Raw genomic sequence first — 22,705 nt, forward strand, 5'->3', positions numbered from 1 at the left:
TTAAAGAGTTTCTTGAAGGATTTCGTGGTGTTGGTTTTTTTTGTTTGAAATGATACCAATACGATTGGCTTTACCAATTAATTGGATTTGGTCATTGATGAATATATCACACGCTTTCACTGATTTTTTGTAAAGGCGCGAGATAATGTTCGTCTTTTTTGTGGAAGACTCCTTAGTAGGTTCGATGGATGCGACAGAGCTGTTTGTAATATCTGTTCTGGAAAACACAAGCTGCTTTGTATGAAGTAACTCCTTCTTCACTCGCTTGTTTTTCTCGATGATATGAGCCGCTGATCTTTTGAAAAGGCGTAAAATAGCATTCTTCTTTTTTGTGGGAGATACCGTTGGGAGTTCTATGGATACAGCAGGGCTGTTTGTAATAGCTGCCTCTGGAAACACAAACGAATGTGTAGGAGACAACTCCTTGTTCACTTGCTTGTTTTGGATGGTGTCGTTCTTGCTAGCATGAGACGCTTTTTGAACAGTAACAGCCGATTCATTTGATCGGGGTTCTTCTTGCTGCGCAGTAATAATTTTATCTGAGAGCCCGTCATCTTGCTTTTGATCTGCCTTATTGTCAACTGGGTGATTGTCGTTTTCGTTCTCCAGGCTGGAGGTAGTCTCCACAACGCGCTCTTCTTTTGGAGTTGCAATGAATGATGACTCGTCGGCAAGCTCTTCGTTTTCAACTGTATCTGTTAAAGCCTTGACTAGAAGTTCTTCTCCTTCAGTAAGCGTTTCTTCTTCTACGTCAAATGCTTCTTCATCAAGTATCTTTGGTTTCTGCTCCTCTTCCAACTCAAATACGGCTTGCTCTTGTACTGGTAAATCCGTTTCAGTCTCAAAGCTGCTGTCATGTTCTTGGCCGCTTGATTGTTTTGCTGGCTGTTGATGAACGAGTGACATCTCTACAGTTGCACTGGTATTACCAGAAGGAGTAGGAGTACTCGGCTTCACCGAAGCGATGGGTGTCGTGGAAGCGATTTTGGATTTTCTGGATGCTTTCTTGCGACTTTTTTTTGCATTGTACTTACTTGCATTTGGAGACGCCATCATCATTTGTTTTTCTCGCTTACTTTGTCTTTTAGCGTCAAATCTTTGGGCTACGCGTCTGTCACTTCTGTTGTTAAGTTGAACTTCCGGCATATGTTTGATTCTTGAAATAAAACAATGAAGAACAGAAAGAAAAGAACGAGATAAACAAAAAAATACAGTTCTTATATACTTTTTTCTTTGACTCCCACGACAATTAATTTTTTTTTCCATCTAATGGAACGCCTTCACCCAGTTTTGTTTCAAAACACTTTGGCCAATCAGGGAAATACTTCAAATGAGTTTAAATTTTTAGATCCTTTTTTACATGTGCTATAATTGTGATTGGCTGATTTTATGTAATCTATCGATAAACTTATGTAAGGAGGAACGAAAATATTCCGTGATAAAGAACGGTTTAATAAACAAAAGAAAAAAAAACAATTTATTGGAAGAACGGATTTCATCTGGTCGGATAGAAAAAAAAATAGGAATTGACTAAATGAAGTGTGAATACGATTGTTTATAAAAAATGTAGTGTTTGACAAATTGATACAATTGAAAAGTAATGAGATAAAAGTATATCTTTATCCCAGGTATAAATAGACCAAAAGAACTCTGCTGCTAAGAAATAATTGATCCTGTTCATATTGCACAACTCTCCTGAGTTTTAATAATGAGTCAACCTTTCTGGTTTTGGAATAGATCTATACTTTGTTTCCTGCCTTAGGTTAAATGAATACTACTCGTTAGAATTGTTTCCAGTGAACGTTGTCCCATATCAGTGGATCGGGAGCATGAGTACTCTAATAAATCTTTAGTATTACAAGACACTTATTTATCAGGTTATGGAACGGTTACTTTAAAAGATGCATACTTGTTTGTCAAGTGTAATTGGCAATAAAAAATAATAGTTGATCATTTATTCATTATCTTTGTAATGAATAAATTAAGATCCCAAATATATAATGCCTTATCGATATTTGTATATTTGGTTGTAGAAATTAGGTATCCATTAATTCATACACTATTTCTTTATACTCTTTAGCAGCAGTATAATTATATCAATATATAAGTAAATGAACCATTTATATTAATAGCTATTCTATTCTCTCTCTGGGTAGCTAATCCATTGAGAGAACTATTAATATTAAGTTTCTCTTTCTTATAATTCTTGATTGATCTGAGAAGTTTCTCTTCTCGATCGGTGATATCGTAACTCAGTGGTATAGCATTCTGTATCCAGCTGTCATTCGTATATCGTATCTAGGCCAATCATGCAATTTTTTATATACAAGTATGTACTCGAAGTAGGAGAAGTTGTATAGCAGTATACAAGCGTATGCTGGTATGCAACATCAAAGGTTGTTTAAAGTTCATAGTTTTTTTATTTAAACGATTTGCTTAATTATTTATAAGTGAATCGTACCCAAATACGACACTAATAACGATTATTTTCTCCATATCAATTTTCAATCTTACCTTTAACGTTCCACTTGGTGTTGTTCCTGCACGCATGAGACTAATTGCAAGTTCTTGATCTTCAGCCTTGAGCTATCTGTTGTTATAATACACCCTTCTATCCTCGCTCAAAGGGTGTCATGATCGTGACACGTAGATGCATTAATTTTGGTAATTCTTTGTCAGCACCTTGTCGTCTACGTGTCAGCCATCAATCATCGAAAATGTGTCATAAATAAGTAATGACATACTAAACTTTGTCATTGCTTATTTTTATGCTAAATATCTATACAAATTTTTACTATAAATATAGCCTAACTTTCCCTCTTCTTTCTTCCCCTTCATCAGATATATTATGTAATAACCCTCTCTCCTCTTTTCCTCTTTTCCTCTTTCTCTCTCTCTCTCTCTCTCTCATAATAAATATAATAATTATCCTTTATTTTTCTGTTCTTATAAGCAAGTATTCTTCTGTCTGTCCTGTCCGCCTGTCCGCTACCGACAAAGGGTGATTGTGTTCAAAACGGCTGAATCGAATTGTCCATGACTGACCGATAGCTCTCGTATCCTTACGGAGATAAGCAAATGCGGAGCATCCTGTTCGTCCAGTGGTTCTGTTAGTTCGCTGAACCCCACTCTCTGATCCTTTATCATTTCCTGCATCTTCTGCATCTATTTTTGGAAACAATTTACCGAATTAATATACCACCATATGCCAGATTATGGTTATAATTACTTTCACCTTTTCTGGCAGAACGATAGTTACGAAAATGCTTACAAATCAACTTAATGTAAGATTCGTCGCTTTTGAGAAACTCAAAAGGGATATTCTTGGTCGTACGAAAAGACTGTATTTGAAGTCTTGCAGCTTCCTTGTCCAAGAATGTTTTTCCAACTAGAAATTCGGCTTTAAAAGCAGCCTTCACCTCAATGACACGTACATTCTGCTGGACAGCCTCAGCAAATGAAGGGACATCTCGTGTAGCTTTGACGCGGATATTCTCCTCTTCCGGGTCAGTAAGACATTCTCAGTCATACTGATCTGCCAGTTACTCTCCAGCATCGGTTTGTTCCTCGTTTTGTTTGTCGAAGATCTCCTCGAAACTATTTTTCACTTCTACAGCGGAGTTAATTACAGCCCAAAGGCTGTTGATTAGCAATTGGCTTTCATTCAAAGATTAGTGTGAATCGTTTGAATTCATTTTAAAATAAAAGTTTAAAAGAAAAAGAACAAAGCAAAAAAAAGTTTGGTACGCGAAAAAAAGTATGGTGCGCGAAAACGTGTGGTGCGCGAAAAAGTGTGGTGCGCGAAAAAGTGTGGTGCGCAAAAAAGTACGGTGCGCCCCAGGGGAAAAGTATGGTCCGCCAGCGAAAAAAAAATGGTGCGCTAGAAAAACTTTTTATGTGCAAAAATTATTTTTGGTCCGACCCGGAATTTATAAGTTGACCGTCACAAAAAACTATGGTGCGCGAGAATTTTTTTTCAAGCAAAAATTATGGTGCGCGTAATATTAGCCAAAATGAAACGATGTTTTGAATGTCTATGTCACGCTTTTTGAACTTTTTAATGTCTACGTCATGCTTTTTAGTATTTCTGGGTCGGTACTTCAAATCGACCTTGTAAATCGACCGTGTATCAATATTTACCCTTTTTTTTCTTCTTGAAAGCCACATTATCTTACCATGAAAAACAAAAGATCCACGAAAGACTCACAACTTAAGACAAAGTCTCATTCCGTATGTTTATTTGAAAGATCTCTTATAAAACACCTGAACTAACCCCGCGTAATTTTGTTTCTAGAAGGATTCCAACATGGGCAATTCACCTCCACGAAAAGGAAAGAGAAAATCGCGTGATCAATCTGTTGATATTGTCCCTAAAAAGCAAAAGCTGCGAGAAGAAGCAACAACAGGTGTTATCAGTAGAGCACTTACTTATACCAACTCCTTTGAGATATTGTCCAACAAATCTACAACCGACGAGAAACCTACGGTTGCTGCAATTCAACCAAGTGCCATTTGTAGTAGACCAAATGACATTGGTGTTAGACCAAATCTCATTGTTGGTAGACCAAATGGCATTGGTGGTAGTCAAAATGGTGAATCAAGTGGTGGTAGCGCCAATGAGTCAAGTGGCAGTAGCGCCGATAAGTCATGTTTAAGTAGCGCCAATAAATCAGGTAGTAGTAGTAGTAGTAGTAGTATTGTGATTGATCTTTCGTCGGACGAAGAAGATTTAAAAAATGAAGTAACGGATAGTGACAGCAAGTAGGTGAAAATTTTCTTTCTTTCTGTTATTAAATGCTAACTGAGACTATATAGCGTACTATTCCAACACGGCAGAATCTGTTTCTACAGCAGTGATTTAATTAGCCTGCAGCCCAGGAGATGGTTAAATGATAATGTTATTGATGTTGCTTTGTCTCTTGCAAAGAAAACAAATGACGTACATGTTTTCGATTCGCAATTTTTTGCCAAACTTCGTAAAATATCCGAGTATGTAGATATTTAAACTTATTGTTTGACATTTTATTAATCCACCCATTTATCTGAAAATGTAGATCTGATGGTACTCCTAAAAATTTTTATGCAGGCACCTCAGGCTGGTTCAGAAACCAACAAGTTCGCGACAGAAGATTCTGGCTAATTCCAGTTTGCGATCAGTAGGCTCTTCTATGTTAATTATGTTTCAGGATGCTTATTTTTTTTTAATTCTTTTTAGAAATCACTGGTATTTGATAGTCGTAACCCGCCACACCTCCCGAAAGTAAGCATTTTTCACCATAACATAATCAAATCGATTCTAACCTTTTTTAATAATAAGGCCTGTGGTCATGGTACTGGACTCCCTCCAAAAAAAGGCATATAGGTCATACAAGTCCGTTGATATTGTAAAGGCCTTTTTACGACAGAAGTACAAGGCAGAACACAAGCGTAAACTTCAACGTGTGCTTGTGAAGATTCTCGACGTTAGTAATTTGTTTTTGACCAGACATATGTAAATACTAACTTCATGAGTTTAGGTTCCGCAACAAACAAATAACCACGACTGTGGTCTACATCTCCTTCGGTCTGCCTCGCTGTTTATGAACCCAGCAGCATCCCTTTACACAAGGCTTGCTTCGGTAAGGATTACACAATGTTTAAATAATCATGTCTATTAACGTGTATTGAATTTTAGTCCAAGAAGCCTTTGTCAGCCGAGGATAACATCTTCAGAACAATTAAGGTGTCCACAAGAAATGAATTGTCGAGACGTATACACCCCCTTATTAGCAGGGGCCTTGTTTAGATATATTTATTGTTTGATACCCCTAACATCATCAAAATAGTTAACAATAATATACCATGGCAATTGCACATTTTTTTAAATAGTAAGATAGTTATGTATACCTTTTTTTTTTTTTTTTTTTTTTTTTTTGTGAGAGCGGGTGTGGTATTTGACAAAATTCTTACAATTGGAAAGTAATAAGATAAAAGTATATCTTTATTCGAGGTAAAGAAAGACTAAAAGAACTCTGCTGCGATGAATTAATTGATCTTTTTCTATTGAACAACTTCCCCTGGTAGTTGTGTTGAGTCAACCTTTCTGGTCTTCTAATAAATCTATACTCAGTTTCCCGCTTTACATTAAATAAATTCTACTTGTTAGAATTTATTTCAAGTGGTGTCGCCCCGAATCAACCGATCCGGGACATTCTAATAGTTCCGTTTAAAATACAGAATACCTGTAAGATATTGTGTAACGGTAGCTTGTTAAAAGATGCATAAGGCTTTTATGTTGAATTAGCTGTGTAGGACATCTAGTCATGTCTGATCATTTATCCAATCTGTTGATTATTTTTATCTAAGACTTGGTTAAATATGTGATCATAAATATAGAACATCTTATGGATGCTTGGATATTTAGTTGTAGAAAATAGGCATCCAAATATTCCATGCACTATTTTTCTTATACACTTACAGTGGTATAAGTTGTGTTTATCAATATATAGGTAAATGTACTATTTATAGAAATATCTGTTCTATTCTCTCTATGGGTAGCTAATCCATTGAGAGAACTATTAAAATTAAGTTTCTCTTTCTTATAATTCTTGATTTGATCTGAGAAGCTTCTCTTCCCGATCAGTGATATCGGAACTCAGTAGTATAGAATTCTGTATCCAACTGTCATTCGTATATCGTATTTAGGCCAATCATGCAATCTTTGATATAGAAGCATGTACTCGTGGTAGGAGAAGTTGTATATCAGTATACAAGCGTATGCTGGTATGCAACATCAAAGGTTGTTTTAATTTCATATTTTATCTCTTTGAAGGAATGGCACAATTATTCTTAAGTAAATCGTACCCAAATTCGACACTACTAACGATTATTTTCTACGTATTAATTTTCAACCTTGCCTTTAACGTTTCACTTGGTGTTGTTCCTGCACGCATGAGACTAATTGCAAGTTCTTGATCTTCAGCCTCGAGCTATCTGTTGTTATAATACACCCTTCTATCTTAGCTCAAAGGGCGATTGTGCTCGAAACAGCTGGATCGAATTGTCCATGACTGATCGATAGCTCTCGTATCCTTACGGAGATAAACAAATGCGGAGTATCCTGTTCGTCCACTGGTTCTGTTAGGTCGTTGAACCCCACTCTCAGATCCTTCATCATCTCCTGCATCTTCTGCATCTTTTTTTCAAAAAACTTACCGAATTAATATACCACCCTATGCCAGATTATGGTTACAATTACCTTCACCCTTTCTGGCAAAACGATACTTACCAAAATGCTTACAAATCAACTTAATGTAATATTCGTCGCTTTTGAGAGTATTAAAAGGGATATTCTTGATCATACCAAAGGCTGTATTTGAAGTCTTGCAGCTTCCTTGTCCAAGAATGTTTTTCCAACTAGAAATTCGGCTTTAAAAGCAGCCTTCACCTCAATGACACGTACATTCTGCTGGACAGCCTCAGCAAATGAAGGGACATCTCGTGTAGCTTTGACGCGGATATTCTCCTCTTCCGGGTCAGTAAGACATTCTCAGTCATACTGATCTGCCAGTTACTCTCCAGCATCGGTTTGTTCCTCGTTTTGTTTGTCGAAGATCTCCTCGAAACTATTTTTCACTTCTACAGCGGAGTTAATTACAGCCCAAAGGCTGTTGATTAGCAATTGGCTTTCATTCAAAGATTAGTGTGAATCGTTTGAATTCATTTTAAAATAAAAGTTTAAAAGAAAAAGAACAAAGCAAAAAAAAGTTTGGTACGCGAAAAAAAGTATGGTGCGCGAAAACGTGTGGTGCGCGAAAAAGTGTGGTGCGCAAAAAAGTACGGTGCGCCAACGTTAAAAGAGTATGGTGCCCCAGGGGAAAAGTATGGTCCGCCAGCGAAAAAATCATGGTGCGCTACAAGAATTTTTTATGTGCAAAAATTATTGTTGGTCCGACCCGGAATTTATAAGTTGACCGTCACAAAAAACTATGGTACGCGAGATTTTTTTTTCAAGCAATAAGTATGGTGCGAGTAATATTAGCCAACATGAAACGACACTCTATTTGATGTTTTGAATGTCTACGTCACGCTTTTTGACCTTTTTTATGTCTACGTCATGCTTTTTAGTATTTCTCGGTCGGTATTTCAAATCGACCTTGTAAATCGACCGTGTATCAATATTTACACTTTTTTTTTTTCTTGAAAGCCACATTATCTTACCATGAAAAACAAAAGATCCACGAAAAACTCTCAACTTAAGACAAAGTCTCATTCCGTATGTTTATTTGAACGATCTATTATAAAACACCTGAACTAACTCCGCGTAATTTTGTTTCTAGAAGGATTCCAACATGGGCGATTCACCTCCACGAAAAGGAAAGAGAAAATCTCGTGATGAATCTGTTGATGTTGTCCCTAAAAAGCAAAAGCTGCGAGAAGAATCAACAAAAGGTGTTATTAGTAGAGCACTTAGTTATATCAACTCCTTTGACATATTGTCCAACAGATCTACAACCGACGAGAAACCTACGGTTGCTGCAATTGAACCAAGTGCCATTTGTGGTAGACCAGATGACATTAGTGGTAAACCAAATGACATTGGTGATGGTCCAAATGGTGAATCAAGTGGTAGTGGCGCCGATGATTCATGTGTAAGTAGCGCCAATAAATCAGGTAGTAGTAGTAGCAGTAGTAGTAGTATTGTGATTGATCTTTCGTCGGACGATGAAGATTTAGAAAATGAAGTAACGGATAGTGACAGCAAGTAGGTGAATTTTTTTTTCTTTCCGTTATTAAATGCTAACTGAGACTATATAGCATACTATTCCAACACGGCAGAATCTGTTTCTATAGCAGTGATCTAATTAGCTTGCAGCCTAGGAGATGGTTAAATGATAACGTTATTGATGTTGCTTTGTCTCTTGAAAAGAAAACAAATGACGTACATGTTTTCGATTCGCAATTGTTTGCCAAACTTCGTAAAATATCCGAGTATGTAGATATTTAAACTTGTTGTTTGACATTTTATTAATCCACCCATTTATCTGAAAATGTAGATCTGATGGTACTCCTAAAGATTTCTATGCAGGCACCTCAGGATGGTTCAGAAACCAACAAATTCGCGACAGAAGATTCTGGCTGATTCCAGTTTGCGATAAGTAGGTTCTTTTATGTTAATCATGTTTCTGGATGCTTATTTTTTTTTTAATTTTTTTTTAGAAATCACTGGTATTTAATAGTTGTAACCCGCCACACCTCCCGAAAGTAAGCATTTAACACCATAACATAATTACATCGATTCTAACATTTTTTAATAATAAGGCCTGTGGTCATGGTACTGGACTCCCTCCAAAGAAAGGCATACAGGTCATACCAGTCCGTTGATATTGTAAAGGCCTTTTTACGACAGAAGTACAAGGCAGAACACAAGCGTAAACTTCAACGTGTTCTTGTGAAGATTCTCGACGTTAGTATTTTGTTTTTGACCAGACATATGTAAATACTAATTTCATGCGTTTAGGTTCCACAACAAACGAATAATCACGACTGTGGTTTACATCTCCTTCGGTCTGCCTCGCTGTTTATGAACCCAGCAGCATCCGTTTACACAAGATTTGCTTCGGTAAGGATTATAAAATTTTTAAGTAATCCTGTCTATTAACTTGTATTGAATTTTAGTCCAAGAAGCCTATCTCAGCCGAGGATAATATCTTCAGAACAATTAAAGTATCCACAAGAAATGAATTGTCCAGAAGTATACAGCTCCTTATTGCCAGGGGCCGTATTTAAATATCTTTACTGTTTGATACTTCAAACACCATCAAAATAATTTACAACAATATACGATTACAATTGAACATTTTTTTAAATAGTAAGATAGTTATGTATACCTTTTTTTTTTTTTTGTGAGAGCGGGTGTGGTATTTGACAAAATTCATACAATTGGAAAGTAATGAGATAAAAGAATATTTTTTATTCGAGGTAAAGAAAGACTAGAAAAACTCTGCTGCGATGAATTAATTGATCTTTTTCTATTGAACAACTTCTCCTGGTAGTTGTATCGAGTCAAACTTTCTGGTCGTCTGATAAATCTATACTCAGTTTCCCGCTTTACATGAAATGAATTCTACTCGTTAGAATTTATTTCAAGTGACGTTGCCCTGAATCAACCGATCTGGGACACTCTTATTGTTCTGTTTAAAATACAGAATACCATTAACATATTGTGAACAGTAGCTTGTTAAAGATGCATAAAGTTTTTATGTTTAATTGGCTGTGGTAGGACATGTATTAATGTCTTATTATTTATACAATCTGTTGATTATTCTTATCTAAAACATGGTTAAATATGCTATTCTAAATATAGAACATCTTATCAATGTTTGTATATTTAGTTGTAGAAAATGAGCATCCAAATATTCCATGCACTATTTCTCTTATACACTTACAGTCGTATAAGATGTGTTTATCAATATACCGTGGTGTCGAATTGGTCACCGTTATTTCTATTTTAGGATTTTTTTTTTTTTGAGGCGTCTGAAATAAAACCGTTTTTCTTCCATTTGCATAATAAAACCAACTATGCCCTTGACAGACATTACTAATAACACTTCTAAGCGTCGCATGCAACTCGATGATTACACATGTGGCTTGATTATTGGACGATTTCAAGCTGATCAAAGCATCGCGGACATTCAACGCGCCATGTCACTACCCAGATCAACGATCGTCGATTGCGTCAATCGTTGGAAGGAAACTGGTACTGGAATTTCAGAGACACGTAAAGGAAAGCACCCAAAGTTGTCTGAAAGGGACCAACGTACCGTTGTACGCAGCTTTAAGGATGAGCCCTTCATGCCATTTGTAGTTCACAAAGAGAAATTGAAGACCGCTGGTATCGACATACATCGACAGACTTTGAGCAAGTATGCCACTCTCAATGGGTTTGGCTCTTACTCCCCAACGTATGTACCAAAGTTGACGCCTCGACACATGCACAGAAGACTCGCTTGGCCCAAAAACAAAGTGAATTGAACACCAGAACAGTGTGAAAACGTTATTTGGTCAGATGAGTCGACGTTTAACGTCCAAGGCAGTGATGGAAGGGTCCGAGTGATCAGAAAAGAAGGAGAAAGATATCATCCAGACCTTGTTAAGAAAACAGTAAAATTTGGGAACGGTTCCGTGATGATTTGGGGATGTATTTGGGCTGGGGGGTTAGGACCTATTGTTGTCATGAAAGGCATCATAAATCAAGAAGCGTATATCGACTGTTTGTCCAATCACTTCCTCCCCTGGCTTGAAAATGTAACTGCAGAAACATCCAGGAACTTTATTTTCCAAGAAGATGGCGCTTCCTGTCACACTGGCAGCTATGCAAGCTGGTACAAAGCGAGATGTGGTGTTGAAGGGTTCGATTTTTGGCCTGCCCAAAGCCTAGACCTCAATCCAATCGAGCATGTCTGGGCTTACTTGGAGAGACGCATAGAGGGTCGTAGAAATCAGATAAAAAATATCAATCAGTTAGAAGCAACTCTCCGTGATGAGTGGTATGATATACCCAAAACGTTTTTAGAGAAATTGGTCGGAAGTATGAACTCCCGGTGTAAGGCTGTGATAGAAGCCAAAGGTGGTAACACAAAGTATTAATTTTCAAAATAAAAACGTATATTATTAAAGTACACCTGTTAAAATTGCTCTGTTCAAATTTCGACAATATTAAGATGACATTTTATTAATAACTTATTCAATTTGAAAAACACCATCATTTTTCAAAAAATCTGAGATCGAAAAAAAAATTCGGAATAACGGTGACCAATTCGACACCACGGTATTGTTAGTTGAACTATTTATAGAGATACCTGTTCTATTCTCTCTATGGGTAGCTAATCCATTGAGAGAACTATTAATATTAAGTTTCTCTTCCTTATAATTCTTGATTTGATCGGAGAAGTTTCTCTTCCCGATCAGTCGTATAGCATTTTGTATCCAACTGTCATACGTATATCAATTTTAAGGCAATCTTGCAATTTTTTATATATAAATATGTACTCATATTAGGAGTAGTTGTGAAGCAGTATACAGGTGTATGCTTGCAAGAGTAAAGGGTAGAGATGTATTGTGAACTGAGTTTCAATTATTATAATTGATCGGTAAATATCAACAGAGTGCTCGAGTGTCACAACAATTACAATGCTGTTGCTCAACATTAAAGGATATTTTTATTTCATGTTTTTATTATTTATTCGATTTATTTGTTTATTCTCATGTAAATCATACCCAGATACGACAGAATATTCTATTATTAAAGCAAAACTCTGATGGTAGCCACCAATCACTTTGGATTCAAAAAATTACAAAATCTATTCCAGGCAAATGCTATGTGAGATCTAAGTTTCCAATTGGCCCTGCTTTTGCTACAACAATTCATAACGCACAAAGCTTTACAATTGACTCGGTGGCTATTAACGTAGAGGACATGGAATCTCATTGTCAAATGTATGTAGCAATGTCTTGAGTAAGAAAAGCAGATGATCTATATTGTTTTAGCGCAGATGTACCAATTAGAATAAAAAGAAAGCTCGGTGTGAATATTGATGCTTTTAATATGATTCAGTATTTTAAACAAACGCTTTACACCTCATAGTCAATACGTATACTACACTCTATAATTAACCACAGACATATATAAATATATACATGTATCACGCGTTTAATAACCATAGAAATAACAATAAAAACATTAGAACATTATAGCAAATAATAATTTTTATAAGTCCGTTGACTCTTAAACAAAAACACATTTAATTACATAGTTAAGCACCAATACACACTCAACAACATGACTAGAAGGAAGAAAGAAGTTCAAATATTATCAAACTTCCTCTCAATTTTAATTCTCTAAAACTGCTGTAGACTGCCTTAAGTTACTTACTCCCGCTTTTTTTATAGCAATGCTTAAACAGTAACTTTATCTATTATTAAATTGCGTATTACTTTTTTCCTTCCTTTACGTCAACTTACGACAATGTTAGACAGCCGGCAACCTTTGCCTTATCTATTATTTATAGAATACGACTGCTATATCGTTGCGCTATTACTTCTGTTGTAAAAATGATATCGTTGAATGTAATAGAAATTATCGAAATTATTACAATGGCTTTTGTTGTATAGCATAATAATCAGAAATAAGTTATTAGTAGCATACTCGAAACCACAAAACCCTACCTTATTAAGATAGGAACATCATGGGTGACTGGAAATTATTATTCATGACATCAGATACCATACATCCAATAAAGTGGACGCTACCAATGGTAAAGTGAGGCAACCAAATGTAGGAGTAATAGCATCTAAACCAATGAATTACTTCCCTTTGAACCACCTTTAATTCGTTTCAAATGACTATGCATTCTTGTTGAAACAACATAATTTTCTAATTGATTAGAAAAACTTACCCTGTATTTAACAATGGCTTATTTGAAGTTGAGTATCATATGCTGACTCTTTGTTATAAATAGTGTTCGGAATGAAGCTCGAATTTCTCGAGGGGGCTTTGATCGTGTTCCAGTCGAAGGTAGCTCACCTTTTTATTACACAAAGTGCATGTCAAAGTGATGTTAATTACAAAAAATTATGATAATTAAATTTTTATTTATTGAATTAGAAGTTGAAGTAAAAATTAAAATAAATATAAAACCACAAATCAAAACTAGCGATGAAAGAAAATAAAAAGGGATAGAATGAAATATTGATTGAGAAAAAGAAACAAGTTAGTAAATAAGATGTAAAAAAAAAAAAATAAAAAAATAAAATAAAAAAGAAAAAAAAAAACAAAAAGAGAGAACAAAAGAATAAAAATTATACATAACAAAAAAAAAAAAAAAAAAAAAAAACAAAGAAAAAGAAAAAGAAAAAGAAAAAAGTATTTGTGAGTATTACCTGTAAGCCAATGATGAATGAAACGCTTTCTTTCAGACTTTCGGCAGTTAGTTGAGATCTACTTGGCGTAAGAAAATGCTTACAAGTAATAAATAAACTTTCGGAAGAAGTAGATGAAGTAGGGGGGGGGAGGAATCTGCATGACATTTTTGCAAGGTTTGGATACATGCCTTCTGAATACTTTCAGTATGTCATTGGGACATGTCATTCTCCTCGATTGCGTACTCAAACGGGTTCAGCAAGAGACCTTGATAAATCGTCCTCATGAATGTCAAAATCGAACTGCGATGTTGATCATTTCTTAATGCTACCACTGACCAAGTGTTTAAATACATCGGAGACCTCTTCAAACTTTCTTTTTTGCCTTGATCTAGAGTATTATCAGTTTAGTTTTATTTTTATGTGTATCAATGAAATTTGATTTATCTAAATGAATCATCAATCAAAGCAGAGCTGCTGGCGTTTCTTGTTAGAAGAAAGTCACCAACCAAAAAACCAAAGTTTCCATCGTCATCCATATTTTGAGCAGGAGGGGCAATTGTGATTTACGTCTCGAACTTGTAGTTCTCGGCCCACTCATCTGTAATCATGCTCATGACTTGTTCAAGATACCCACCATCTTGCCAATCGTTGTCCCTACAGTACTGGTACTTGTATCTTGGATCCATGACAGTAGCAATTGAGACCCGTTACTGTCATCTGTTTTGGTGTATTATTTTTTCAGCCTTCTATGGGCATTTTTTATTCCAATGCGAAGCTTGTTCTTGATTATTTACAATATGATGTTATTTTGATAGAGTTAATTATCGGCGACGTCAAGGTTTCTTAAAAATGCTTCCATACGTTCCATAAATGCGTTATAAATTAAGATCGAATCACCCATTTTTGTTACTCTATAATGGAATATTAATTAGCTGATAAAATATACTTAGGTTTCTAGTTTTGTTTTTACCTACTTTTCTGATGAAATTGTCATGGTATCATGCGAAACACATCCAAAACATTACTTATACTCTTTAAATATGCATCGACTTGCTCGTTTAAAGCATATTTTTTAAGTTTTGAGGAGTTTGTCAGACATTTTTAATCAGAAGCCTTCTCTATCTCCAACCACCCATTAATCATCTCAAAGATACTTTTTCAACGTGTTCGTGTATCATACTTCAAAACAAGATACCTTTCTTTTATGTAACTAGTAGTGAACTGGTGCTTGTACGATGTGGTGAGATTCCCTGATTTTTTAATTTAAAAGTTATTAGCTCACAGTAAACCTTTCAAATATATCACATTCAAATACCTGATCGTAAAAATTCTACGACACATCTTAAATATGGGGTCCTTATCATAATTGAATCAACCGTCATTCGGGTCTTCATCCACTTCAGAGTCACCATCATCATTAACCTGTATGCGTTAATATTCCCCCCTAATACCAGATTGACTATCTACTTGTCTTTCGTTCTCCTCGGCGGCATGACGCATTTCCGTGTTGGCTGTGGCGGTAGATCCAAAACCTGTTTTCAAAAGCTGTTGAAGACATAAATTGATAACAAGAAGGAGAAATGGATGAATGTTCTTTTTCTTTTAAAAAAAGTTTCCGTTTCCAATGATATTTTTCCTAAAGAAGCCCCTATCGTTAAGTTGTTTGTTCCGTTATGACAAACAATGAATGCAAGCTTCGACCGGAAATTGTAATCATCACGAACCCTCAAAAATAAGGCAGCCAAATATTCGCCAGTATGTACATCACTAAATACTTCTAGCCGAATAACAACTGACTTATGCCCCCATTTTTGCATTATTATAATGAGCAACTAGACCCATGTAACCCTGTCCACTGGAAGATGTCCACATTTTGGTCGAGAAAGAAGTTGATTGTTAATTTTGTAAAATTTGTTTAATCATCATTTTTCTTCCAGTTATCCCTTCGAAATTAGTGTCTTTACAGTTTTGTCTGATGGGAGACTTATTGTTGTTGGTTTTGCTGCTTTTCGGGACGTGTTTAATAACTCTTGAAAATTATTATTGTCTATTACGTTGATCGGCAATCTTTGATGGATTATAAAATTGATGAGTTTCCCCTGGAAAATAAATCTGTCGACAGGCTGTTGAAAAAGGGACAAGAATGAAACAATTGATGATGTGGTAGATGCTTGATTTAAACGAGCTAAATATTAATGTAAGTATAAAATAGTAGGCAAAATTTAAAAAGTTCATTACCTGTCGTCTTTGAAAGACCATGAACATCCTCTAAATGTCTTCTAATTGCAGAGGTATTCGAGTCTTTGGACTCGTAATGCTTATGACATCCATGGGTACCATCAAAATTGCACATATAAAATGTCTTGTTGCTAGAATCTTTAATTTTGATTGAGTGGCCATACTGATGTACGTAGCTGGTATTATTTCGTCTGCTTGGAATTACTACACCAGGAGTTGGCAAGTAATGGACACGGGATAAAAGCTCCAGATTTTTTTTCTTGTACAGACTACCCTCGTCTGCTTTTAAGTATCTGCATTGAATCCAAACTAAATCATCAGATTGCTGGCTGACATTGGATAACAAGGCAGGAATAGATAAATCTTGATCGTCTTGACGATCACTAATCGCAGACAGATCATTCTCACCAGTGCTATTTTTAAAACTTAAGAAATAGCTCGTATCACTGATTGATAGATCTGAGTTTCCAGCTAATTGGTTACGGTACTGAAATTAAGTTTAGAATATAATGCGAAAAATAAATAAGCTTTACACTTCCCTTTATGTACGTTTACTAAGGTTCTGATGATTGTGTTATTTCCAATCTTTATGCAATAACCAGCATCTATTTTCACTCCAAAAGCTATGAATAACTTGACAGAATATTTCATAATAGAGAAGTTTTTGTTTGTAACAGTTGTAATTCCTGTGCTTGTACGCCATAATTGGCAATTTTTCCATAAACGGAGAATGTTATTGTTTTGTTACATTTCTGCAAGTGCGAAATAATTTCGTTCTAAGCTTTAAGCTGGAACTGCTATTGTAAGAATTGTAAAAAACTGTTACTACAGTTTTTAGAGTTTTCATTAGGATTGCATTCGAACATGTGTCACCATTAAAAACGAAAAAGAAGAAAAAAACCTTTTTTTTCACCAGGCTTAACACCGAATTCGGACACTTAAATCAAATTATGATTGCATCTTTGAATATAATACAGTTGGATTTGTGAACATGAAAGTTGGAGTCTATTCTGCTACATCATGTTACTATGATTTCTGTAAAAATTTGGCTTAGGTGGGTTTAGTGTGCAACATTGTATTGTCTCTATGCTGAATGTCTTTGTTGGTTGTACAATTAAATAATAATAATAGGTTAAAGCATTTTAGCTGGAAATTTTTGAGCATAAATAAAACAAAATGGTAAAGGGAAAAAAGAGTAAAGTCAAAGGAAAAAGCCATCACTTGTCTCTCAAGGACATTAACTTTAAAGTGACTACTATCGACATTTTAGCCAAGCGAGCTCGCTCGAACCCAAAAACGTAGCGCAACCTCGAGTACAAAAACTTTGTCTGAGCTTCGTTCGAACTGGCGCAAGATCGGTGCAAGCTCTAAACGTTCGGACACTACTAGCTACCACGAGTGTTTAGGTATTTCAAAGAGAACTCATTTTAAGTATACCAAACGCCTTCGCTGACACAAACTCAAAAGCACAAAAAACTGAAACTGGCCGGCAAGAAATAATGTATTTCTTCATCACTGAAATAAGGCTAATACATTGCGATAATGCTATGTTCGTAATTATTATACCCTGTTGCAATACGTTTCAGTACAAAAACACGAGTGTTACCCAGTAAATGTTATCCTGTTTTAAATCCCCATTGAACTCATATAAAAAAGCAGCTGTGGTAAATTTCTCAATCACTTCCATAACTGATTTTCGAAAAGGTAAAAAAAATATATAAAACTTTATTTCTTTTCAAACAAAGAAAAGAAACGTTCTCTGTCCGCGGCCACCCCTACAAAATAGAAAATAGATGGTTAGTAAAACTATTAAAAAGAATATTGAAATTTAAGACTTACGGTCTTCATCAAGGAAATCCAAGATGTCCTGCTCCTCCTGCTCCTCTTTGGCCTTTTGAGCGGCTGAGGGTTTAGGCTTTGCAATAACCCGACCAGGAGGAGCACGAGCAGCAGGGACAAGGAGACCGCTGACAGAGACGCAACCAAGACCGTAACTGTGCGACGGCACAGGGGAAGAGGAAGACGAAGACAGGGAGGCTTTTCTCTTTTCGCCCAAGTCAGGCAGACTTTCCTGTTCGTCCACCGAAGAAGACAAGGAAGCCAAAAAAGGAGCAACACGAGAAGAGGGCACCACAGGCAGTATTGGCACCACAAATGCAGCCACAGAAGCCGGGAGAGAAGACGAGAAGGGAGCAGAGGAACCCACAGAGTCAGAGGCAGTGGAGCTAGGAGCAACCGAAGAACCTACAGATCCCAAAAGAGGCAACGAGGAGGGCGCAGAAGAAGCCAAAAGAGGGGAAGAGGAAGGAAAAGAAGGACCAGCAGAGACCACACGAGACGCAGAAGGGGAACCAGGAGAGCACACAGACTCCAAGGGAGACGAACAAGGAACGGACAAATTACCCACACACCCCAAGAGAGGCAAGGAAGAGGGCGTAAAAGAAGCCTCCGGCGCCAAAACAGGCGAAGAAGGGGTAACAGAGTCACCCACATATGCCACAACAGGCGAGGAGGAAGGAGCACACGAAGACAGGGAAGCCGATACAAGCGACAAAGGATCTATCGATTGACCCTCAGTGGCCAAAGAAGGTGACGAAGACCCAACGGAAGTACCCACAGAGGTCACGCTAGCCCCAGAGGCCACGGAAGCGCTCGAGAGGGAAACAGAAGAATCCAAAGAGTCCAAGAGAGCGGTGCAAGGAGCAACAGAAGGACTTACAGACCCCAAGAGAGGCTTTGAGGAGGGCGAAGAAGAGTCTACAGAGGCCGAAAGAGGCGCAAAGGAGGAAGCACACGCAGACACCGAAGCCAAAACGGACGAAAACGAAGAACCAGAGTGACTCTCGCTGGCCAAAGAAGTTGAAGAGGACGCAGCAGAAGATCCCAGAGAGGCCAAGGGAGACGAAGAAACAGCAGCAAAAGAAGCTACAGAGGTCGTGGGAGCCACAGCGTTGGCAACAGAAGAACACAAAGGGTTCAAAGGAGAGGCGCAAGGAGCAGCAGAAGGATCTATGGACCCCAAGAGAGACAAAGAGTTAGACGCAGAAGGATCCTCAGAAGGATCCTCAGAAGCCAAAGGAAGCGAAGAAGAGGGCGCACACGAAGAGACCGTAGCCAAAACAGGCAACAAAGGATCTACAGAGTGACCCTCAGATACCAAAGAAGGCAAAGAGGAGCAATCGGAGAAACCCACAGGGACCAAAGGAGACACAGAGATGCCCGCAGAGGGAGCCACAGAAGCCAAACGAGGCGAAGGGAAAACAACAGGACCAGAAGAAACAGCAACCTTGTTCTCAGAAAGCCATGCCTGGGCGATGGCATCGCAACCATATACCCAGGAGGCAGAAACACGCGGGCGGACAAAAGAAGAAATACTTCGATCAGGTATCGACGCCATACCGGGGCCTAGACAAGGCCCGCTTGCCCAACAAGGACACCAAAGAACAGAACAAGGGACATTTTTTTGAGCTTGAGTGGTAGTGGCGTTTGGGGAACGGACCACACTCTCGCCAGATCTACCAAAAGCAGACAAATCGATGTTTGTGCTGTTGTAGTTGCTGTTGCTGTTGCTGTTGCTGTTGCTGTTGCTGTTGCTGTTGCTGTTGCTGTTGCTGTTGCTGTTGCTGTTGCTGTTGCTGTTGCTGTTGCTGTTGCTGTTGCTGTTGCTGTTGCTGTTGCTGTTGCTGTTGCTGTTGCTGTTGCTGTTGCTGTTGCTGTTGCTGTTGCTGTTGCTGTTGCTGTTGCTGTTGCTGTTGATGTTGCTGTTACTGCTATTGTTGCTGTTGCTGCTGCTGTTGCTGTTGTTATTCATGCTTTTTTGGCATGACACGGGCATGATTACCCCGTCGAAAAGAACACATTTTTCCGGTAGTTCCCAGAAAGGATGAATGGTTGGTGGTCTTCTTTTTATTTTGACGCGTAGCCAAAGAAGACGAAGAAAAGGAGCTACATTTTCCTGAAGGAGAGCAAAGAAAAAACCCAAGAGCGTTACCGCGAAGAAAAGAGCAATTCGCAAATGAAACAATAATCTGAGCAATGTAAAGTTAGAATTATTCTGTAATTCCTGTCATTTTAAAATGTATAAGAAATACTTACTCATCAAGCAGAAAAAACACGGTCATTTTTAAAACTAGGCTTTACAAACAAAAGGAAAAAGAGAAAAATAAAAATAAAAAACAGCCCTTGCTTTATGAATAAACAAATGCTGCGGCAAAACGTGACGGTGTCATCGGGATTTGAATTATAGTTTTTTAGTACGCTTCAGCGTAGTTGTGCTATCTTTTTTTTTTATACTTGAGAAGTTACGATTTTTAAGTTTGATAAGTTTTAAATTAATCATACGCAAAAAACAACTAGTGACAAAACCACAGCCCGAGATTTATTTTATTTTAGTAATCGTCAATTTCACCCCCTATACACTTTTTTTTTTGTAGGGAAAGACAGCGCAGCTGTCTTTCAAAATTTTATTTAATGTCCCGGTGGGACTAAAGAGGAATTGAGTTTTAATGGGGAAATGATTTGTTTTTCTTTTTCTTTTTGCTTTTTTTTTTTCCAAAGTGACGAAGAATAATGTCAACGAGTTACAATTAGGACAACAAACGCGATCAAAGTAAATTGTGAATGAATTTACGTTGTTATTAATCGACCAGCGTTTGGAAGTGCAATTGCCATACAATAGGAGAGCAGATTGGGATCACCGCGATAATTGTGAAGGTTGATCGTCAAAGACAAGTTTTCAATGAGATTTCCAGATCCCGAATAATATGCAGCCATTAATGCGGATTAAAGATAAGGAAGTGGCAACAGTAGATTTCTTGTTTTGAAAGTCACCATAATCAAGCGAAAGGAATATAGATAGTATTCTACCACGTTCGATTGGCTCGTCTGGAAGGAAGGTGGATAAACACTGGAGCCAAATAAATGGTTTTGTGAGACAATCATATAAAACGTGGTGTAGAGTATCCTCAGTTTGTGGACAATGAATACAAGTAGCAGAAGGAAAAGATTCCGGGATGATATTGTGCAAGAGATATTTGTTGGGCAAGATGAATTGCCATGTACCATACCATAAAAATGCAGGGAGGAATCGATAGACTCCAAAACATTTTCCATTTGTTTAAACTAAAGGCGGTAGTGAGTTTTGTAGGGAACTGAGAGTCCCGCAAGATTACTGCCAATTGCTTAGGTTTATCGAATGCCAGAATATATGTAGACATTTGTGACTAAAGAATGTGACGGAGATTAATAGTTCCAGTGGTGTCTATACTGGTACCCAGGAGATGTTCGAAATTACTGGTAGGCTGAATATACCCTTTTGTTATTGTTACCCAAAATTTACAAAGTAGTGTAGGGAATCTAGTATCACGATCGGATCACTGACGAAAGATATGTGTATGAGGGTCCACAATGAAGAAATCGCATACGAAAGTCTTAGACATACTGGCACTGTTTGTAGGGAAAACTACAGACATAATTGACTCAGAGGCCGGTATAAAAGGGGTGTTGGGAGCAGGCATGACGATTGAAGCTAGATCCAATTGAAGAAACGTAGTCAACGACAAGTTAGACTGTCTAAAATTATAGTCCGGTAAAGAATCCATTAGAGAAAAGAGAATTTTAAACGAATTCGTTGTTAACTGGCGAAACCCCTGGCTTTTTGTTGAGAATAGAAGTGGCCAGATGTAAGAGGATGAACCTCCCAATGCGATGAGAGAGAGACCAAATTTGAGATATGGAACATTGGTGTGTAGAAACAATTGATGATAATCTTATGGCAGTTGTAGCACTGTGGGATCAATAATCAAGTCAGCTAGCCAAAGCTGGTGTAGTTTTAGTTGTTGAAATAAAGGATCTGAAATGCCAACACCGCCTTTTGTTTTATAAGGAACGAACTTTTTGTATGCGATTCTTGGAAATCGAGATACATTAAGAAAAGTGCTACAGAATCCACGTAGATGATCGATTTGGCCTTTTGTCAGAGGAACTATGCGTATAAAATGCCATAATTTTGAAAGGAGAAGGGTGTTGAGATCCACTGTTTGGCCTTTGATTGCTAGGTTACGTTCAAAGTGTATTTCACACCGACGTTCGATCTTTTGTATCAGAATTTCAGTCGCTATGATTTTCTGAAGAAGCGTTAAAGTATAATGGGTAGCCCAAATAGATAAGTGCATTAGGAGAATGTCGATCATGCCATGAGGTGATGGGTGTCTCCCGTGAATGCAAATAAGCCGTCCAATACGGACTTGCTGTACCTGACAATGTGAACGCTTGAGTCTTAGCAAAATACAGTTCTGTGTTGGAAGCGAGAGCATATTTGGTAATGAGTTGTTCTAAGTAATTGAAATCTTTATGTTCCCCTAAAAACACCATAGTGTCATCCGCATAAGCCTTCACTTTTAAAGGTTCAGGAGATGGTTCAAATATTAATGATGGAAAACTAAGGCCTTGGAAATTGGTTGCCTGTTTCATGGATCGAAGGAAGGGATCAAAAGTTATATTAAACAGCAAAGGTGAAATAGGATAGCCTTGTCTCAGACCTCGTCGTTATCGAACTGGTTTAGAC

General features: G+C 37.3%; 5 protein-coding genes across 5 annotated transcripts; 2 read left to right on the plus strand and 3 right to left on the minus strand.

The window, feature by feature from the left end:
• EV154DRAFT_606777 (uncharacterized protein) lies at positions 1–1,146 on the minus strand (the record flags this gene model as incomplete). The annotated part of the gene is made up of 1 exon (XM_051607561.1): positions 1–1,146. The coding sequence occupies one exon, from the start codon at positions 1,144–1,146 to the stop codon at positions 1–3; it is 1,146 nt and encodes a 381-aa protein (XP_051452292.1).
• Positions 1,147–2,423: 1,277 nt separating this feature from the next.
• On the minus strand, positions 2,424–3,556 carry EV154DRAFT_569393 (uncharacterized protein; the record flags this gene model as incomplete). Its single annotated transcript, XM_051606134.1, has 5 exons — positions 2,424–2,435; positions 2,515–2,586; positions 2,993–3,165; positions 3,230–3,499; positions 3,547–3,556. The coding sequence occupies 5 exons, from the start codon at positions 3,554–3,556 to the stop codon at positions 2,424–2,426; spliced, it is 537 nt and encodes a 178-aa protein (XP_051452293.1).
• A 604-nt stretch (positions 3,557–4,160) lies between these two features.
• EV154DRAFT_577659 (uncharacterized protein) lies at positions 4,161–5,788 on the plus strand (the record flags this gene model as incomplete). Its single annotated transcript, XM_051606529.1, has 8 exons — positions 4,161–4,230; positions 4,295–4,761; positions 4,816–4,989; positions 5,055–5,156; positions 5,216–5,260; positions 5,318–5,462; positions 5,517–5,618; positions 5,675–5,788. Exons 1-8 carry the CDS (start codon positions 4,177–4,179, stop codon positions 5,783–5,785), a joined length of 1,200 nt encoding a protein of 399 aa, XP_051452294.1. The 5' UTR covers positions 4,161–4,176.
• A 2,412-nt stretch (positions 5,789–8,200) lies between these two features.
• Positions 8,201–9,823, plus strand: EV154DRAFT_577661 (uncharacterized protein; the record flags this gene model as incomplete). The annotated part of the gene is made up of 8 exons (XM_051606530.1): positions 8,201–8,254; positions 8,319–8,743; positions 8,797–8,970; positions 9,036–9,137; positions 9,199–9,243; positions 9,301–9,445; positions 9,500–9,601; positions 9,658–9,823. The coding sequence occupies 8 exons, from the start codon at positions 8,201–8,203 to the stop codon at positions 9,766–9,768; spliced, it is 1,158 nt and encodes a 385-aa protein (XP_051452295.1). The 3' UTR covers positions 9,769–9,823.
• A 9,832-nt stretch (positions 9,824–19,655) lies between these two features.
• On the minus strand, positions 19,656–21,356 carry EV154DRAFT_569399 (uncharacterized protein; the record flags this gene model as incomplete). Its single annotated transcript, XM_051606135.1, has 2 exons — positions 19,656–19,901; positions 21,207–21,356. The coding sequence occupies 2 exons, from the start codon at positions 21,354–21,356 to the stop codon at positions 19,656–19,658; spliced, it is 396 nt and encodes a 131-aa protein (XP_051452296.1).
• Between the last annotated feature and the right edge of the window lie 1,349 nt (positions 21,357–22,705).

The sequence above is a fragment of the Mucor mucedo genome, assembly GCF_025094135.1.
Source record: "Mucor mucedo strain NRRL 3635 chromosome Unknown EV154scaffold_151, whole genome shotgun sequence".
Lineage (NCBI taxonomy): Eukaryota > Fungi > Mucoromycota > Mucoromycetes > Mucorales > Mucoraceae > Mucor > Mucor mucedo.